This window comes from Pinus tabuliformis, chromosome 2_1, assembly GCF_031772625.1.
Source record: "Pinus tabuliformis cultivar Carrire ecotype Pingquan chromosome 2_1, CPIR1, whole genome shotgun sequence".
Lineage (NCBI taxonomy): Eukaryota > Viridiplantae > Streptophyta > Pinopsida > Pinales > Pinaceae > Pinus > Pinus tabuliformis.
The window spans coordinates 649,825,692-649,843,158 of record NC_142299.1 but is presented as its reverse complement, the minus strand read 5'-3'; the positions used below and the strand labels follow the sequence as shown (position 1 = coordinate 649,843,158).

Below are 17,467 nucleotides of genomic sequence, written 5' to 3'. Positions count from 1 at the left end.
AAAATGGAGAGATAGAGTTTTTCAGTTTGGAGAGATAGTCTTGTAATTAGGAGAAGGGGATTCTTAGCTTTGATTCATATTCTTTGTTATATTTTCATGATTTGTAATTTGATTCTTGTAATATAATTTGAGATAGCTTTATTGTTGTGAGCTCACATATGTTGTTTGTCATTCAATTCTTCACATGTTGTATTGCTTTTCCCTTATGCTATTTCATGCTTTCTAGTTAATGTTTTAATGCCTTTATAGATTAATTTGATTTCAGTAATTTAGATTAAATTAGTTCCACTTCGGTCCTGCATATATAGTGCATGTGCCTCATAAGCCTACGAACCTCAGATTGAAAAATTAAATAGTTGGGTAAGTACTACAACAGAATTAAACGAACATATTTTCACCCAACAAAGTCCATATTTGTATGATAGGAAAGTGGTGTTTCATCGCTATGAAGAAAAATATCATTTTCTTAAAGATGGGGTGAAGTATATTGTGAGAGATCATCGCAAGAAACTGAACATTTTTTTAGTTAATGCACGGCAAATGAAGAGGCTAGTGAATGTAAGTTAGAACTTAACATTGTTGATGATCAAACAAAGAGATGTTTTGAATCATACTTTTCATAAAGATGCTTATATTTGTAACGAGTTGTTTCAGAATGATAACAGGTTGCCTTTGAAAGAATGTGAAAAGAATTTGTAGCAGCCAACATTGGTGTTGAGCGGTGTTGAAAACAAGGTTCCAGTGCAAGAAGTTGCAAAGGTCCAAGAGAAGAGGACAAAGCAACTTGGAAAAGAAGGCATCGGTTTCACAAATGTTCATTGTTGGTTTCCAAAAGCCACATTACAATGGCGAAGAAACTTGGACAAGAGTCGACTCAAGTATAAGGAAAAAGCAACTAAAAATCGCCATAGAGACAAAGTGCAAGGTGAGAAAGATTCTAAGTTTCCTTTGATTGTTGACCAAGGTAGGAACAAGATGTTTTCTGCAAAATTAGATTGTTGTTCCCAAATTAAGAAATATTTTGTTGTGTCCCTATAAGACTAGTGATTACCCCATTACTATTGTATTTGTATCCCTTATTAATATTCTTATGCCCCTATTGTCCCCATATTGTTATTACTGTGCCCCTTAGAATCCCTCTATTGTTATTTTTGTGGCTTTATATTATTATTGTTAGGTCGGCTGGGTTATATTGTGACTCCTTAGACTCCTATATATAGAAAGGAGGTTTTTTCATTTGAATCATCCAAGAATTGTTCATTTGTGTAATGTAAAGGAGGTTGCCCCCTCGAAGAGGTTGAATTCTAAAGCGTTGATCTCTCTTTTCTATCTTTTTGTGAGATAGTTTCATAACATTTGGTATCAGAGCTTTGGATTCTAGGGTTTCGCTGCTCCAAACCGGTCATCGTGGCATTTTCGCTATAATTTTTTTCTGCGACATTTCAGAAGCTAAAAAAAAACCCATTTGAGAAGAAATAGAGCTGAATCTCGGGCCCAAATTTCAAAGCTTTTTGCACTACATTTGCGGAGATATGATCTGAGGAAGTTGGTCTTTTTGCAGACTCATGAATTACATTCCAAATAGGTGACCTGGGGAAAATCGTCATAACTTTCTCTTTGAGCATCGAATTGAAATTTCGTAAGAAGGTACAGAAAGAGGATGGACTATAGTTCTTGTATATATTTTTTAGAGCCAAAGGTCGAAATAGTGACTCGTGGCACGTCGTACAAGTTCGCTCTACTGAACTAGTCTATAAGCAGGTCATCTTGGGAGATTGTGCATAACTCTTCCTTGGAGAATCCAATTTGGATCAAACTGGTGGAATTGGAAAGAGGACATAGAGGTCTACTATAGGTCGCAATTTCGTAATTGGATGATCCGAAATTACAGAGATACATCAGATTCAATATCAAGCTTTTACAAAGTGAAAAAAGGTGTGTAGTCTTTTTAAATTTTTGCATAAGCTTGGTTTGAAAAATTAGTTTGAATCAGTAATTGATGCCCCGAGGAAAGAAAATGTAAGAACCTAGTAAGCAACTTGAAAGCTCTAGCATGAATCATGAGGAAGAGAAAGAAATGCAGCATGATATATCAAAATTAAGAGACCAAGTGCAACAAGTGTCACTTGCACAAAAAGCAACAGAATCTAAGATGGATGGTTTAAGGAAAGATGTAGAAGCTAAGATGGGTGGTTTAAAGAAAGGTGTAGAAGCTAAGATGTATTGTTTAAAGAAAGGCGTAGAAGCTAAGATGGATGGCATGGAAGCTAAGATGAATGGCATGGACGCTAAAATTGATGGCATGGATGATAAGATGGAAGAATTGAAGATAAATATGAATAACTTGCTACAAGAAATGGTCACTAATGGTGAAAGGGTAGTAAAGGAAACTCATGATGAGAACAAAAGAAATGTTAATCATGATTCCATAGACTCTAATATTGGATCAAAGACCCACCATATTCCAAAAATCGATATGAGGAAGTTTGATGGCAAGGATCCCGCAACATGGATATTACAGATGGAGCAATTTTTCAATCTCAATAATGTGCAAAGCACACAAAAGGTACGTATTGCAATTTTATATTTGGAACCAAATTAGTTTATATGGTATCAATGGCTTTGCTCTCGTAGACAAATTATCACTTGGTAAATTTTTACGGAAGAATTGACAGCATGTTATGAGGATACAAAAAGCAACACTTTTTTTAGCCAATTGATAAGTCTCAAACAAAAGGGTTCAATAATGGAGTACATTGAGGAGTTCCAAAAATTGAACATAAGGGTAAAAAATATTCCAGAGGAGCATAGGATTGATGTGTTCATAGGGACTTTAAAGGATAATATCCAACATGATGTTCACCTCTGGGAACCTGATTCATTAGAGAAGGCATTCAGGTTAGCAAGAAAAATGGAAAGCAAAATTATGGCAACCAGGAAGCATACCACTCACAACTATAAAGATGGAAGTGTTGTTGCTCCTAGTCTTCCACAACCTATAAGGTTGACACCACAACAATTGGAAGAAAAAATAGCAAAAGGGCTTGTTACAGTTGTGATAGCAAATACACTAAAGGTCATAAGTGTGCTGAGAAGAAATTATTCTACATAGATTGTAAAGAGGAAGAAGAAAATGAGCAAGAAAGGTCAAAAGAAGAGGATATCCTCCAGGAACAAAGCTTAGATAAAGAAGAAACGAATCTGACCATATATTGTAATGCATTCGCGGGAATTACCACTCCTCAAACCATCAAGATAGGACAAATCAAGAAGAAAAAGGTAATAGTGTTGATTGATTTAGGAAGTACCCACAATTTTATTCATTGTAAGGTAGCAAAAGAATTGAATTGCTTCTTATATCCAGCACCAGAGTGTCAAGTGATGGTTGCAAATGGAGGAACAATAAATTGCTCTGGAAAGTGCCATAATATCAAGCTATCCATGGGAGAATATGTATTGACTAGCCCATTGCTTTCCATTCCAATGGAGGTGCTGATGTTGTACTAGGAGTCTAATGGCTACAATCCTTGGGTACAATAGCTTTTAATTTTCAAGAACTTTTCATGAAATTTTCTATGGAAGGAAAGGAAGTTGAATTAAGGGGTATTTCAGGGAAACCGGGAAAGATAATCAGCTCTAATGGTATGACAAGCTTCTAAAAAAGGAACAAAGAGGTGTAATTGCTCAATTATGTTCGCTAGATGTTTCCACATTGGAATCATCTATTTCTCCAGATCTCCAAAAAGGCTTGGACAATCATTCCAAGGTATTTGAGACTCCCAAAGGTCTCCCACCTATTCGTGATCATGATCATGCTATTCATCTGATTCCAGGAAGTGTTCCTCCAAACATCAGGCCATACAGATATCCCTATGCCCAAAAGAGTGAAATTGAACGTATGGTTGCAGAAATGCTAGAGGCTGGTATAATTCAACCGAGTCAAAGTTCTTTCTCTGCTCCAGTAGTATTGGTGCACAAGAAGGATGGATCATGGCGCATGTGTTCGGATTATAGGGAGTTCAACATGCTCACTATTAAAGATAAGTTTCCCATTCCTGTCATTGATGAATTACTGGATGAATTGCATGGATCAATTTACTTCACCAAGTTGGATCTTCGTTCAGGATATCATCAAATCAGAATGAAGACTGAAGACATTCTGAAAACAACATTTAGAACTCATGAGGGTCATTATGAATTTTTGGTCATGCCTTTTGGCCTTACCAATGCACCTTCAACATTTCAAGGTTTGATGAATTCCATTTTCAAACCATTCCTTAGAAAATTTGTGTTAGTATTTTTTGATGATATACTAATCTACAGCAAGTCTTGGAAGGATCATGTTGAACATGTTGATAGGGTGCTACAACTATTGGAGGAGAAACAATTATATGCAAAAAGATCCAAATGTTTCTTTGGAGTACAAGAGGTGGAATATCTGGGTCATATTGTATCTCATGAAGGAGTTAAGGTAGACCCTAGCAAAATTAAAGCCATTAAGGAATGAAAATCCCCACATCCATAAAGCATCTGCAAGGATTTCTCGGGTTGACAGGGTATTATCACAAGTTTGTTAAGAATTATGGGAGAATAGTAGCACCTCTAACAACATTATTGAAGAAAGATGCATTTTCATGGACTCCAGAAGAAACAAAGGCCTTCGAGCATCTTAAAGAGGCAATGTGCCAAGCACTGGTCTTAGCTACACCAGACTTCACAAAAACCTTTATTGTGGAATGTGATGCTTCAGGAAATGGAATTGGTGTTGATTTAATGCAAGATGAAAGACCCATTGCTTCTGAAATTCATCCAATCAAGGGAAAGTTTTTACACAAAGCTATTTATGAGAAGGAAATGTTGGCAATACTCCATGCACTTAAGAAATGGCGACCCTACCTAATGGGAAGACACTTCAAGGTAAAAATGGATCATGATAGCCTTAAATACTTTTTAGAACAAAGATTATCCTTTGAAGAGCAACAAAAGTGGGTCACAAAGATGTTGGGTTATGACTTTGAAATCATCTACAAAAAAGGGAAGCAAAATGTGGTGGCAGATGCACTCTCAAGAAAGGATGAGGATGTGGAAGCATTGTTGTGCGCCATTTCTATTATCCAACCAGATTGGATAAACGAAGCAAGGGAGGAATGGAAGAACGACGAAGAAGTGTGGGCACTTATTCGAAAGTTACAACAAGACTCCAGTACATCTCATACATTTAGTTGGCAAAATTATTCATTATGGTACAAATATCGCTTATACCTCCATAAGAATTCCCAGCTAAAACAAAATATTCTTATGGAATTGCACACTTCTCCCTTAGGAGGGCACTCAGGATTTTTAAAAACTTACCACAGGGTAAGAAGGAAATTTTTTAGGAGGGCCTTAAATCAGATATTCAAAAGTTTGTGGTGGAATGTTTGGTTTGCCAACAAAATAAAGTTGAAGCAATTAAGACATCGGGTCTATCACAACCTTTATCCATTCCAAGCCAACGTTGGGAGGAGGTTTCAATGGATTTTATAACAGGTTTACCCAAGTCTGAGGGAAAGAGTGTCATCATGGTGGTAGTTGACAGACTTACCAAGTATGCACACTTTTGTGCATTATCACATCCATTTAAAGCCAATACAGTTTCTACTACATTTATGGAAACAATTCAAAAGCTACATGGAAACCCAAAGATTATTGTAAGTGACAGAGATCCCATTTTCACTGGAAATTTTTGGACAGAATTATTTTCTTGTCTTGGTACTCAGTTAGCTCATAGCTCATCTTATCATCCTCAATCTGATGGGAAAACTGAGATAGTAAATAAATGTTTTGAAGGATATCTTCGTTGCTTTGTATCGGATAAACAGAGACAATGGGTCAAGTGGTTGCCTCTGGCTGAATGGTGGTATAACACTTCCTTCCATACAACAACAAAAATGACCCCATTTATGGCACTTTATAGATATCAGCCACCATCCATCACATCATATTTAAGAGAAAATTCTAAGGTTCAAGCAGTGGAACATCACATCGAACATCAACAACAAGTCCTCCAACTCTTAAAGGATAACCTCATGTTGGCACAAAATAGAATGAAACAACAGGAAGATCAACATCACAGCAAAAGAAGTTTTGATGTAGGTGATTGGGTATTCCTATGGCTACAACCATATAAGTAGATGTCCCTCAAACAAGATAAGAAGGATAATAAATTATCACCAAAGTATTATGGTTCGTACAAGGTGTTGCAAAAGATTGGTACTATGGCATACAAATTGGAGCTTCCTGCAGCTTCTCGATTGCACCCAGTTTCCCATGTTTCAGGTTTAAAGAAGGTTATAGGCGACAAGCTCCCATTCCAAACAATATGCCAGAACTTGACGAGGAAGGAAAAATTATATTGGAACCAGAAGCAGTCACATAAACAAGAACTCAACAGTTACGAAATCAATTAATTTTGGAGTATCTTATCAAGTGGAAGAACTTATCCGCTGAAGATTCCACATGGGAGGATGAGAATTTTATACAGAAACATCCAAAACTACTCAAGCGTTGAGGACAACACTTTTTTGAAGAAGAGGGGCATGTTGTGTCCCTATAATACTAGTGATTACCCCATTACTATTGTAGTTGTATCCCTTATTAATATTGTTATACCCCTATTGTCTCCGTATTGTTATTACTGTGCCCCATAGAATCCCTCTATTGTTATTTTTGTGGCTTTATATTATTATTGTTAGGTCAGCTGGGTTATATTGTGACTCCTTAGACTCCTATATATAGAAAGGAGGTTTTGTCATTTGAATCATCCAAGAATTGTTCATTTGTGTAATGTAAAGGAGGTTGCCCCCTCGAAGAGGTTGAATTATAAGGTGTTGATCTCTCTTTTCTATCTTTTTGTGAGCTAGTTTCATAACATATTTCAACATGACGGTGTCAAAGACAGCAATAGATGGCCGTCGAAATCAAGGAAAAATTTGACTTTCTATGAAAAGCTCCAAATGATGAAATTGTGAAAACTTCAATGGATAAAGACTGGAAGGATGAGGGAAGAGTCCCCTCATCAACATAATCAGTGATCAAGAGAGCTTTTGGGGTCCAAAAGGCTTCTAGTGGGGAGGAATGATCAAGGATCAGTATTTTAGCTAAAAAAATGAAGTGATAAGAATTGCTTCATACATGAATGAAAGGATAGAGTTCGTCTCCAGGATTTCAATGCTATGAATGGTTTGAAAAACCAACATCGTATGCAAAAGTTAGAGCTTCTGAAAGTTTGGTAAAAAAAAAGTTAAAGTCAAAGTTTGATTAGAGTTGATTGGATGCCCAATCAACATGCAAAGAATATTCTCCAGTTTCAGCTAGTGACACTGTGACAAGTGTCATCTTTAGATTTTCCAAATGGTTTGTGAAGAGGTGATTTTACCAATTAATAATTGTGGAATTTGAATTTTTTTTAAATAAATAAATAGATATATATATCTATATATATATATATCGATAATTTTATAGTTTTAACTATATATTATATTATAAATATTATATATATATTTTATATTAAATATATTCAATTCCAAAATCGATGGTGGCAAATTCGAATTTGAAAATGAGCGGCCAAATGTGTATGACAGACACATGGGCAGAGGTGGGTTTTGAACCCATGACCTCTGCCGCACCATTACCACCACCAACCATTGGGCCACGACTACAAAAATTGAAAAGCATTGCAACATTCATATATTTAAATGCACTGTTTAAGTCTGACAACAGGGTAGTGGGAGCCAGTCCTGCGGGCCAGCCCCCACGCCATGTGACCACATGCCAAAACCGAGGGTTGGGGCCAACGAATGGATAATGCTTAGCGTGCTAATCGCATTTAAGTTAATTAATCCACGTTCAAGCTTTAATTAGCCCCTTGATTAAGTTGGCGGAGATTTTGGAGGAGCCACCAAATCCAGAACTGCCACCAAACTTGGCGGAACTAACTAGCAGTTCTCCAAATTTAGTGGAGGTTTTGTAGGAAAAATTGTTTGAGCCATAACTTACTCAATTATTAACCAAATTTCGAAAATGAATAGTCATTTTTGGCTAATTAGAATGCTATGAACTCATTGGAGCAGGTTTCAGAGGCAGAAGAGGTCATCTATAGGTGTTTTTGGTCACTTGAATATTTTTTAAGCCTAAGGCCACCAGGTGTTGGAGGCCATTCCTAGAGCAGTTGGTAAACAAATGGAGTAAACAAATAGTCATTTCTGATAGATTTGAATGTTTTGAATTCAATGGAATAGGTTCCAAGAGAATTGGATGCATGTAACAACAATTTGAGAACTATTGAAGCTAATACAAAGGCCCACACAATGAAGTTGGACCAAGGAGATGTAGCCAAGGAGGGGTGAACTTTTTCAACAAAAATTTGTGTATTGAGCTCTATTATTTTTTCTTGCTATTTTTTTTATTTTGTTGTTCAACCATTTAAATTCATGCTTTTAAGTTCATATAAAACACCAATTTCACCAAGTTACATGAATTGACAATCACATGCTCATAGATAAACTCTTTATGGATAAGCAAACCAAAGCAAAGAAATTTTTATAACTGGAAATGATACTAGCACAACATTAACTAGCAATCAATTTTAGATCAGCTATTTCAGGGACCCCTACACACTAGTCTATCCCATTAATGTCCCTAATCATTATCTCGTCCAATTAATTGATTAATAGTCTCTTTTAATCTCCATAAGAGGACCTAATATAGGGGACTTGGCATTTGAACTAGTTTGAGTCAATTTTAACTACTTTCAAAATATAACACAGTGAAATGCTACATCTACCTTTTTCTTCTTATAAATCCAAATCCACGACTAAATAATTGCTTTGTGATTCCTCATAACTTCATAATTCGGTAGGTGCGGAGCTGGAAATTTATAATACAAAATGTTTGTTCAACAAGTTAACTATGCCTCACCATCTATATTGGTGAGGCAGATCATTGTTATCAATTCGGAACAGATTCGACCCGCGATATGTCTGACGTTGGATATGCCAACAATGAATAATAATAGGATAACTTGCAATATCGTGAACTGTTGCAAACCTCAGTATTAAATTATGTATGTATCTGTGGGCACTATAAATAACAAAATTGAGTTGAAACGCATATGCATCAAATAGTACAAGCATGCATTGGAACAACAAAATATGATATTCTATATCACTGCGCTAACGTTAATCCAGATATATTTAAGCACAAACTGACAAGGCTTAGTTATTGAGCTTATAGGGTTATTGTATTACTCAGTATGATGTGTAATGTTGTTTGTCTATCATCAAAATTTAATTGAAATTTTGTTCCGCCAAAATAAAAACTATGAAAAATCTAAAAACATAAAATAATTATCATTATAATTATACAAAAATTTAAATAGTGTCAACTCTTAAAAAAAATTACACTTGAAGAAATTGGATCCCTCTCTGCTCATGTTAGATCCCTGTTTAAAATGAATTTATACTAATGCTATAAATATTTTAAATTTGATCAACTGCATTCTTATAAAGGTAAGGAATTAGGATGACATTCTTGTATATTATGTGTGTGCTTGGGAATAAAACCTAGACTTCTTACTATCAAGTTTCCCATATGCAACCCAACTAAAACAGAGGTTACACCTTTTCGTGTTTCCATGTGAATGTTGTAACTCGCGTCAAAATTTACAACCATTTGTGTTGGAAAGGCAGAGGAGACAAAACACAAATTCACACATAAAACACATGACCTACGACTCTTCTATTGATCACACAAAACTTGATTCTTACAATGAACCCAGTGAAGGGTATTTAACTTTTTCGACTAGCAACTCGCCTAAAATATCTTGACATGCACACACACTTAACTCACACTCTAAATATGGACTGCATTTAACTCTTCATCCATCACTCAACTTGACTCAACAGTCAACACTCAACACTCAGTTAACTAACTCTCTAATTTTAGCTAACTCCACATGCGGGAGTAATTACAATTTCTAACACTCCCCCTTAATTACGACCATATGAATCAACATGACTCAACTATGCCTACTAGGCTTACAATATAAATTGACTCAATTATCACTGACACATTCATGACGGTCTATGTCTCAGCTAGGCTTATAATGACTCTAATTTTGTCACGATTTTGCATTTTCGTTTTCTCTTCTTCCAAATTTTATATCATTGAAATTGCTTCTTTCTCTGTTGTGCTTTCTTGTTGTAGGCTCCATATTCCTTTATTTGATGTTGATGGAATTCTTCTTTTAATTTTCTTGAATTTATGCTGAAACACAATCTCATCTTGTCTACTACATCTTCCTCTTCAAATATTCGTCCAACCATGGACTACTGCCAAAACATTGCATCCCCAAATTGTCTTCTTTTCTCTGCTTCTTATGCTTCATATTCATGACTTTCTTTCTGCCATATTCCTTGATAGAAAAATCTGATCTCTTCTTGACTCCATTGCTGAAAAATGGTTTAAATGCATTCATCTTTCTCTTCCATATCATTCTTTTCACTTTCATCATCAAGTACTACTGCTTTTTTCCTGTAATCTGCACACTCGAGATCAATATTCACCATTTCATTCAATTATTTTATTCTATCTGCTCCTTTAAGACTCACATCAATTTGTTCTATTGGTTTCTGAATCCATTCTTCAATGAGCTTCAAAGATGCATCAAACTTATTAAGAACTTTTTTTTCAACTTTTTCTCCCATGTTATTTTGAACGCCTGCATATTCAAAAACATTCTAAAAAACACCTTTATTATGCTCTTTAGTGAGAGATTCCTACTCTACCTCTTCCTTCTCTACCTTCTTTTCAACTTCACTGAAACTATCTTCCACTATTATGTGGTCAGTGGATATTCTCATCAAAAACTCTTCAATCACTTTATCCTATTCTTGATCATCAACTGCTGCTAGATGACATACTGCTTCATGAGCAGTTCCAACTGCTTCATATCTTGCTGCTACAATGGCAGCTTCAACCTTCAATGTTTCATCAAACATTGCACTTACCATATTGTCATAATCAATCTCTGTTTCAAAAATAAAACCACACATAACATCAACATAATGTTCATCCACACTATGGTGGGATATCTAAGCATGCATGTGCTCATTGTCAATTTCATTGACAATTTCAACTTCACCAAATCCATTAGTTGTGGTTGGATTCATGAATTCACATATAACTTTGCAGTCATCATCCACATGTGTCTCATCACAGTGGGATTCACCATAATATGTATCATCCACATTATAATGGAGTCCTTGAGAATTTATTTGCTCTTGGGCTACTGCTTCTCTCTCTGCAATCTTTGTTGCATCTTCTTCATATATATGCATGCTTGCATAGTGGGTTTCAATTTTATGTTCTTGACAACCATCATCCACTTTTAAGTGAGTTCTCCAAGCTCTGTTTTCCTCTCAAAGTCTTGCTCATATACTCTCAGATCTGCAGCTAACCTCTTTTCTTGTGACATAACCTGATGTTGCATGTCACTCCTCCTTGCACCAAACTCTTCTTCCAAGAACTTCCATGCTTCCTTGAAAGTTGTAGCTTTTGTTACCTTGCATAAACACTTCTCATCCAATGCATGTTTATAAAATTCAATGCTAAAGCATCACATACTTCATCATATGGGTTATTAGACTTGTACTCAATTAACTCTTTAGCTCGAAGAAAAATTAACATCTTGATAACCCAATGATCAAAATATTTACCTATAAACAAAGGAGGTGGTAGCAAATCAAAGCTACACTAATCACCCTCGATTTCTTCGTTGTCTTCTGCTAGACTTCTCAATGATTCATTTTCTTAGTCTTCCGCGACTCATGACTATTGTCATTCCTTTTCTTATAGTTTTTTTGCGGATTGCATGAGGTTGTCTTCCATATCGCCCCCGAAATAAAATATAATTTTCAATATGCACCCCTGTACGGCAACAATCTTCATCCAAAAGTTATCATGCTTGACAAAACACCAAAAAATTCACTAATAAATTAACTTTAGCAAAGCCCTAAATTCTCTTGCCAGTAAAAAACCTTTTTCCTTTTTTTTGAAAATAAAAAATTACTTACGAAGCCATAAAACATTCACTTCAATACATCTTCCTTTTTAAACTTCAACCCAAATAACCCTTCCAAATTTTGGGCGGCCATTTTAAAATAAAAGTTTTCAATTAAACCTTGGCTATGCCCATTTTAAAAACTTTTACTTCGTCTTCTCAAAAAACTTCGGAATAACGTTGACTTCAACAAAAATTTAATTTTGTTTGAACACTTGGGCGACTCACATGCGCAAGAACGCTTCGACGATGGTTTACACAATGAATGCTTAGGCTCTCACTTTATTTTAAAACAAAAGGACAGCTACAACTCTACAAACTGTTGACGACGAGTCGACTGTTGGCTCAGGACGGTAGCGACGGCACATTCTTTTCTTTATGGCGGTAGACTAAAAATACTTCGTTATTCTCGGACAGTGTGACTTAACACTCACACGGTGTGGTTCTGCAACTCTCCCTGTTTGAATGTGGTTCTGCAAAAGGCTCTCTCTGTTTGAAAAGCTCTAGCTTAATCTAGCTCTGATACGAAATTGTTGGTAAGACAAAGCAGACAAAACAAATAATTCACACACAAATCACAGGAGCTGCTGCTTTTCTATTGATCAAACAAAACTTGATTCTTATAGTGAACCCGGTGAAGGGTATTTAACCTTTTCGACTAGCTACTCGCCTAAAATATCTTGACATGCTCACACATGTAACTCAATTAACTCACACTCTAAATATGGATTGCACTTAACTCTTCATTTATCACTCGACTTGACTCAACTATCAACACTCAGTTAACTGATTCTCTAATTTTAGCTAATTCCACATACTGTAGTAATTACAATTTCTAACAATGTGAGCCATTTGAACTTGACTGTAGATTCGGATATCAGCGAATTGACGATATAATTAAACTCTCCACCGTATGGTAGCTCATGTTAAATGTATATGACATTTTCATTTCAAGGAGATAAGAAAGCAACAATCATACAATAATTTAAGTTTGACTAGTTCTGATTGTATTAAATCGTTAATTATAATCTATGGAATTACTTTTGTTTATTGATGATTGATTTGAAAGGAAAATTAACAATAGCTCATTGTGCGGAGCTCCCACTAACTTATTAATTTATACCAGTTAGATAAGTTAGATTAATTAAACTATAGTTGAAACCTACAATGACTCATTGTGTGGAGCTCCTCGCTTATGTAAAATAATTAAAATATATATAAAATTATAATTACTTATTAATTTATAATATTTAAATAAAACATGTTAATTAAATTATGATGAAAACTTATAGAATATATATATATTAAATTAAATTTTCTCCCTACTCCACACAACCTTTAATCCATTCTCTGCACTTACCCTTATCTTATCCTTATCCTTACCCGACTATTTTGCATTGCAGCTATTACCCTTTGAAATTTTTTATTTTCATCTATAAGGTGCCCAAAATTTATACCTAAGAAGTGACCTATTTTGAAAATGCCACTGTTACATATAAAGTTACAATCTGTTGTATAACGCTCATTAAAATCATCGATACGCTCGTGCTTACATCATGCACAATATAAAGTTACATGCTGTTGTATAACCTCACTAAAATCATCGATACGCTCTTGCTTACATCATGCACAATTCTCTGCCTGTCAAAGAGTGTATATTTGATGTGTGGTAATTACATTTTAACATAGATTGGAACGATTTTAGAATATGTGGCCACTGGTCAATCAGTGTTTACCAATGCAGTAGGTGCAAGCTTCAGAATTCTACCAGATGGTTAATTCAATGCACAAGTAACGAACATTAATAATGATCTCCCCTCTATACATATTGTCTGCCTCGTTGCAAACGCAGCATCTCCTTATAACAAATGAAAACAGCTCCAACCTTAATAGTGGATAGCGTACATTTTTGAAAATCTTGTTTCTAACTTTCGTTCACACCAGTGTTAAAATGTAAGCTATGTTCGAAGAATTTCAGCAAGAAGTTTTTTGTTTTGAATTTCGGATATATTAGTATAGATCTATTTTAAATATTGATTTATACATGAGTTTAAAAAGAATTTAATTCTTTCACGTGCAAATTTTTTATGAATCCACATTATTTAAATGTTTTGTATAATTATTTTTTAACATGAATTTAAAGAATTTAAGCAAATTTTTTATGAATCCACATTATTTAAATGTTTTGTATAGTTATTTTTTTAGTCTTTTATTAATTAAATTTTATTTTAAATTTAGTAATGATTTTTAGAATTTGGCCATATTAATCATACTCTTAACCATTAAAATTTCAAAGAAAAGGAAAGATGGTGGAACGAAGCACATTAATATAGCACAAGGGTTTACGGAGTAATATAGCACAAGGGTTTACGGAGGAATCTGAATGATTGCAGAATTCTAGGAACGCCGTTGTGAGAGAGTGGAACGAAGCAGAGAAAAGCCGGTATTTTGTTTTGGTGAAAACTGAACAAGTAATTTACAGTTTACGAAAATATTGCCCGAGGATAGGCGGTTTTGAAGGTCTGAGTGAAGTAATGGACGAAAGGCAGGGGAGGGGAGAGATCCCCTCCTTTAGGAATGTAATGGCAGGTAATTCCGGAAATAGTAGTGGGAATGGGAGGGTGACGGAAATAAACAAGGAAATACCAGTAATGGGGAACCAATGGCAAGCACGACTGGTGAACAAATGCCTTCCCCGGGCACAGAAAAAGCCCAGGTATGTGATTCCAAATAACAAGCTGGAAAATTACCGATGTTACATGAGAGATCACGCGTTAATATGTAAGTTTATAGGGTATTGGCCATCTGAAAGGGACCTCACGAGATGGATTCAGCAGCGATGGAAACCAAGAGGACATATAGATCTCAAATTGGGAGCTAAGGGTTTTTTTACAGTCATTTTTGCAAACTTACAGGACAAGGAAAAGGTTTTTGAGGAGGGACCACACTTTATGAATAATGCGGGGTTGTTTACACGATATTGGGAAGATCGATACAACCCTGATGAAGAGAAAATCATGGCAGCTCCGATATGGGTTCGATTAGTTGGGCTACCGGATGAATTTTGGGATCCTGAAATATTGGAAGGAATTGGTAATTCAATTGGTACTTTTGTGAAGGTGGCTGAATCCACGAAAAGGGGCAAATATACTTCTTACGCAAGGATTTGTGTATACATGAATATCTCCGCCCCCTTACCAGAATCTATTGAGCTTGAATATCAGGATGAAATTTGGCAGCAACCTATTGATTACGAACATATTCCGTTTCGGTGTAGGCGCTGTCATGTATATGGTCATCTAGCAAGGGATTGTCCACAAATTAAAGTAGGGGAAGTCGAAAAGGACAAGAAGGAGGACATTAGAACACGAAAAGGGATGGAAGGAGAAGCACATGAATTCCAAGAGGTACAGAGGAGAAGGAAACCAAATCTTGGGGCTCCTAAAATGCACTCCAAGGAAGGTAATTCATCACTCGAGAGTAAAAACAAGTTCAATATCCTCCAAACGCAAGAAGAAGAGTTTGAAGGCAGAAAACAGGATAAGGAGAGTAATGAGACAACTCCAATGGAACCGGAACAGGAGATCAATGCGATAGCTCCAATGGAAATCATAAAGGATGGAAAGAGAAAAAGTAGAAGCCCAAGCAGAGAGCCGGAAGGGGAGGAGGGAGTACGAGATGATATTATTACAGATCAATCAAAGAAGGGTAAGGAAATTGTAATAGAAGTGGGAACAGAGGAAGAAAAAATAATGAAGAAGTTACTCACTGATTGGAAAAAATTGGACGAAAGGTTCATCCCAGAAAAAGAGAAACAGTTGTACAAGGAAACCTTTCAACGATATAAGGAGAAGAAGGCCGGATTTATAGAACACAGGTCTGATCAAAACAATCAGGACTCCCAAAGTCTAGAAGGCGATAGTCAGAGTAAGAGCGGAAGAAAAAAAGGGAGAAGAACGTTAAATGAATCAATCCAAGCAGTGGGAGAGACTCTCGTAAACTCAGGAAGGGTGATACCTCTATCAAAGGTATTTCTACAAACTCCTAAAAAGTTTTAAATGATTGTTCTAAGCTGGAATATCAGGAGACTTAATAGTCAAGGGAAACAGAGATATTTGAAGGAAAGAGTAAAGAAAGACAAGCCAAGTATTATGGTAATTCAGGAAACGAAAATGGAAAGCCAACAGATGACAGAAACTGTAAGGAAACTGAAATTAGGATATGAGGTTATGGCCATAGATGCAATAGCGACAGCAGGGGGATTGGCTATTTTGTGGAACCCGGAAGAGGTAATTTTTGAACATTGGTTTACTTTACCTAGAATACTGTCAGGTCTGTTTAGATTAGTAGGGATGGGGGAAAGAATTTTGTTCACCGGGGTATATGGGCCTCATAATCATAGTGAACGGAAAGATTTCTTAAAGAACCTCCACACTATGAGAAGTTTAATCCCGAACATCCCGTGGATGATGGGAGGGGATTTTAATATGATCAGGAATCTAGGAGAAAAGAGAGGGGGAGTAAGGAGAGAGGACCAGAATATGGAGGAGTTCAACGATATGATTAGGTACCTGAGATTAGTAGATATTCATACAATAAATGGAGTACATACCTGGAACAATCGTCGAGGAGGACAGAATCAAATTGCCTCCAGACTGGATAGATTTCTACTATCGGAGCAAATTTTGAATCGGGATGTGTTCATTGAAGCTAAAATCCTCCCTAGCCTTGGTTCTGATCACTGGCCCATTCGGTTAGATGTTGATATCAAGCAGGTCAAAGGGAAGAAGCCTTTTCGCTTTGAATCTTTTTGGCTTAGGGATCCACAATTTATAAAGAAATTGGAAGACTGGTGGAATCAATGCACTAGCAGGGGAAAAGGGAAAATGCATACTATACAATTGAAGCTTAAGGAACTAAAACAAAGAATCAAAGAATGGAACAGGAAAGAATTTGGGAATATTATGGAGGCTAAGCAGAAATTAGAAGGAGAAATGGAGGACATCCAGCAAAAAATAATATTGGAGGGCAGGGACGAAGAGAAGAGTAGGGAGGAAGGGCGTATTATCAGTCAGCTAGAGGAGAGAAGAAAACAAGAGGAGATTTTGTGGAGACAAAAATCAAGGGTCCGTTGGTTAAGGGAAGGCGAATGAAATACAAAATTCTTTCACCAAGCTATGATCCAACATAGGCAGAGGAATAGAATTTTTTCAATTAAGAATGCAGAAGGAGAAAGAGTGATAGAATAGGCAGATATCGAAAAGACTCTAGTTGATTACTTCAAGGGGGTGCTCATGGAAAATCAAAGGGATAGAGGGGATGCCATTACTAATATCTGCAGGGAGATACCAAGAATAGTAACAGAGG

The 17,467-nt window shown here is 36.0% G+C and overlaps 1 protein-coding gene across 1 annotated transcript; it reads left to right on the top strand.

Annotated features, from left to right (window-relative positions):
* The first annotated feature begins 7,573 nt into the window (after nt 1–7,573).
* On the top strand, nt 7,574–17,253 carry LOC149202257 (uncharacterized). The gene is made up of 3 exons (XM_089401532.1): nt 7,574–7,636; nt 14,494–15,977; nt 16,185–17,253. The coding sequence occupies exons 1-3, from the start codon at nt 7,574–7,576 to the stop codon at nt 17,251–17,253; spliced, it is 2,616 nt and encodes an 871-aa protein (XP_089257658.1).
* Nucleotides 17,254–17,467: the final 214 nt, after the last annotated feature.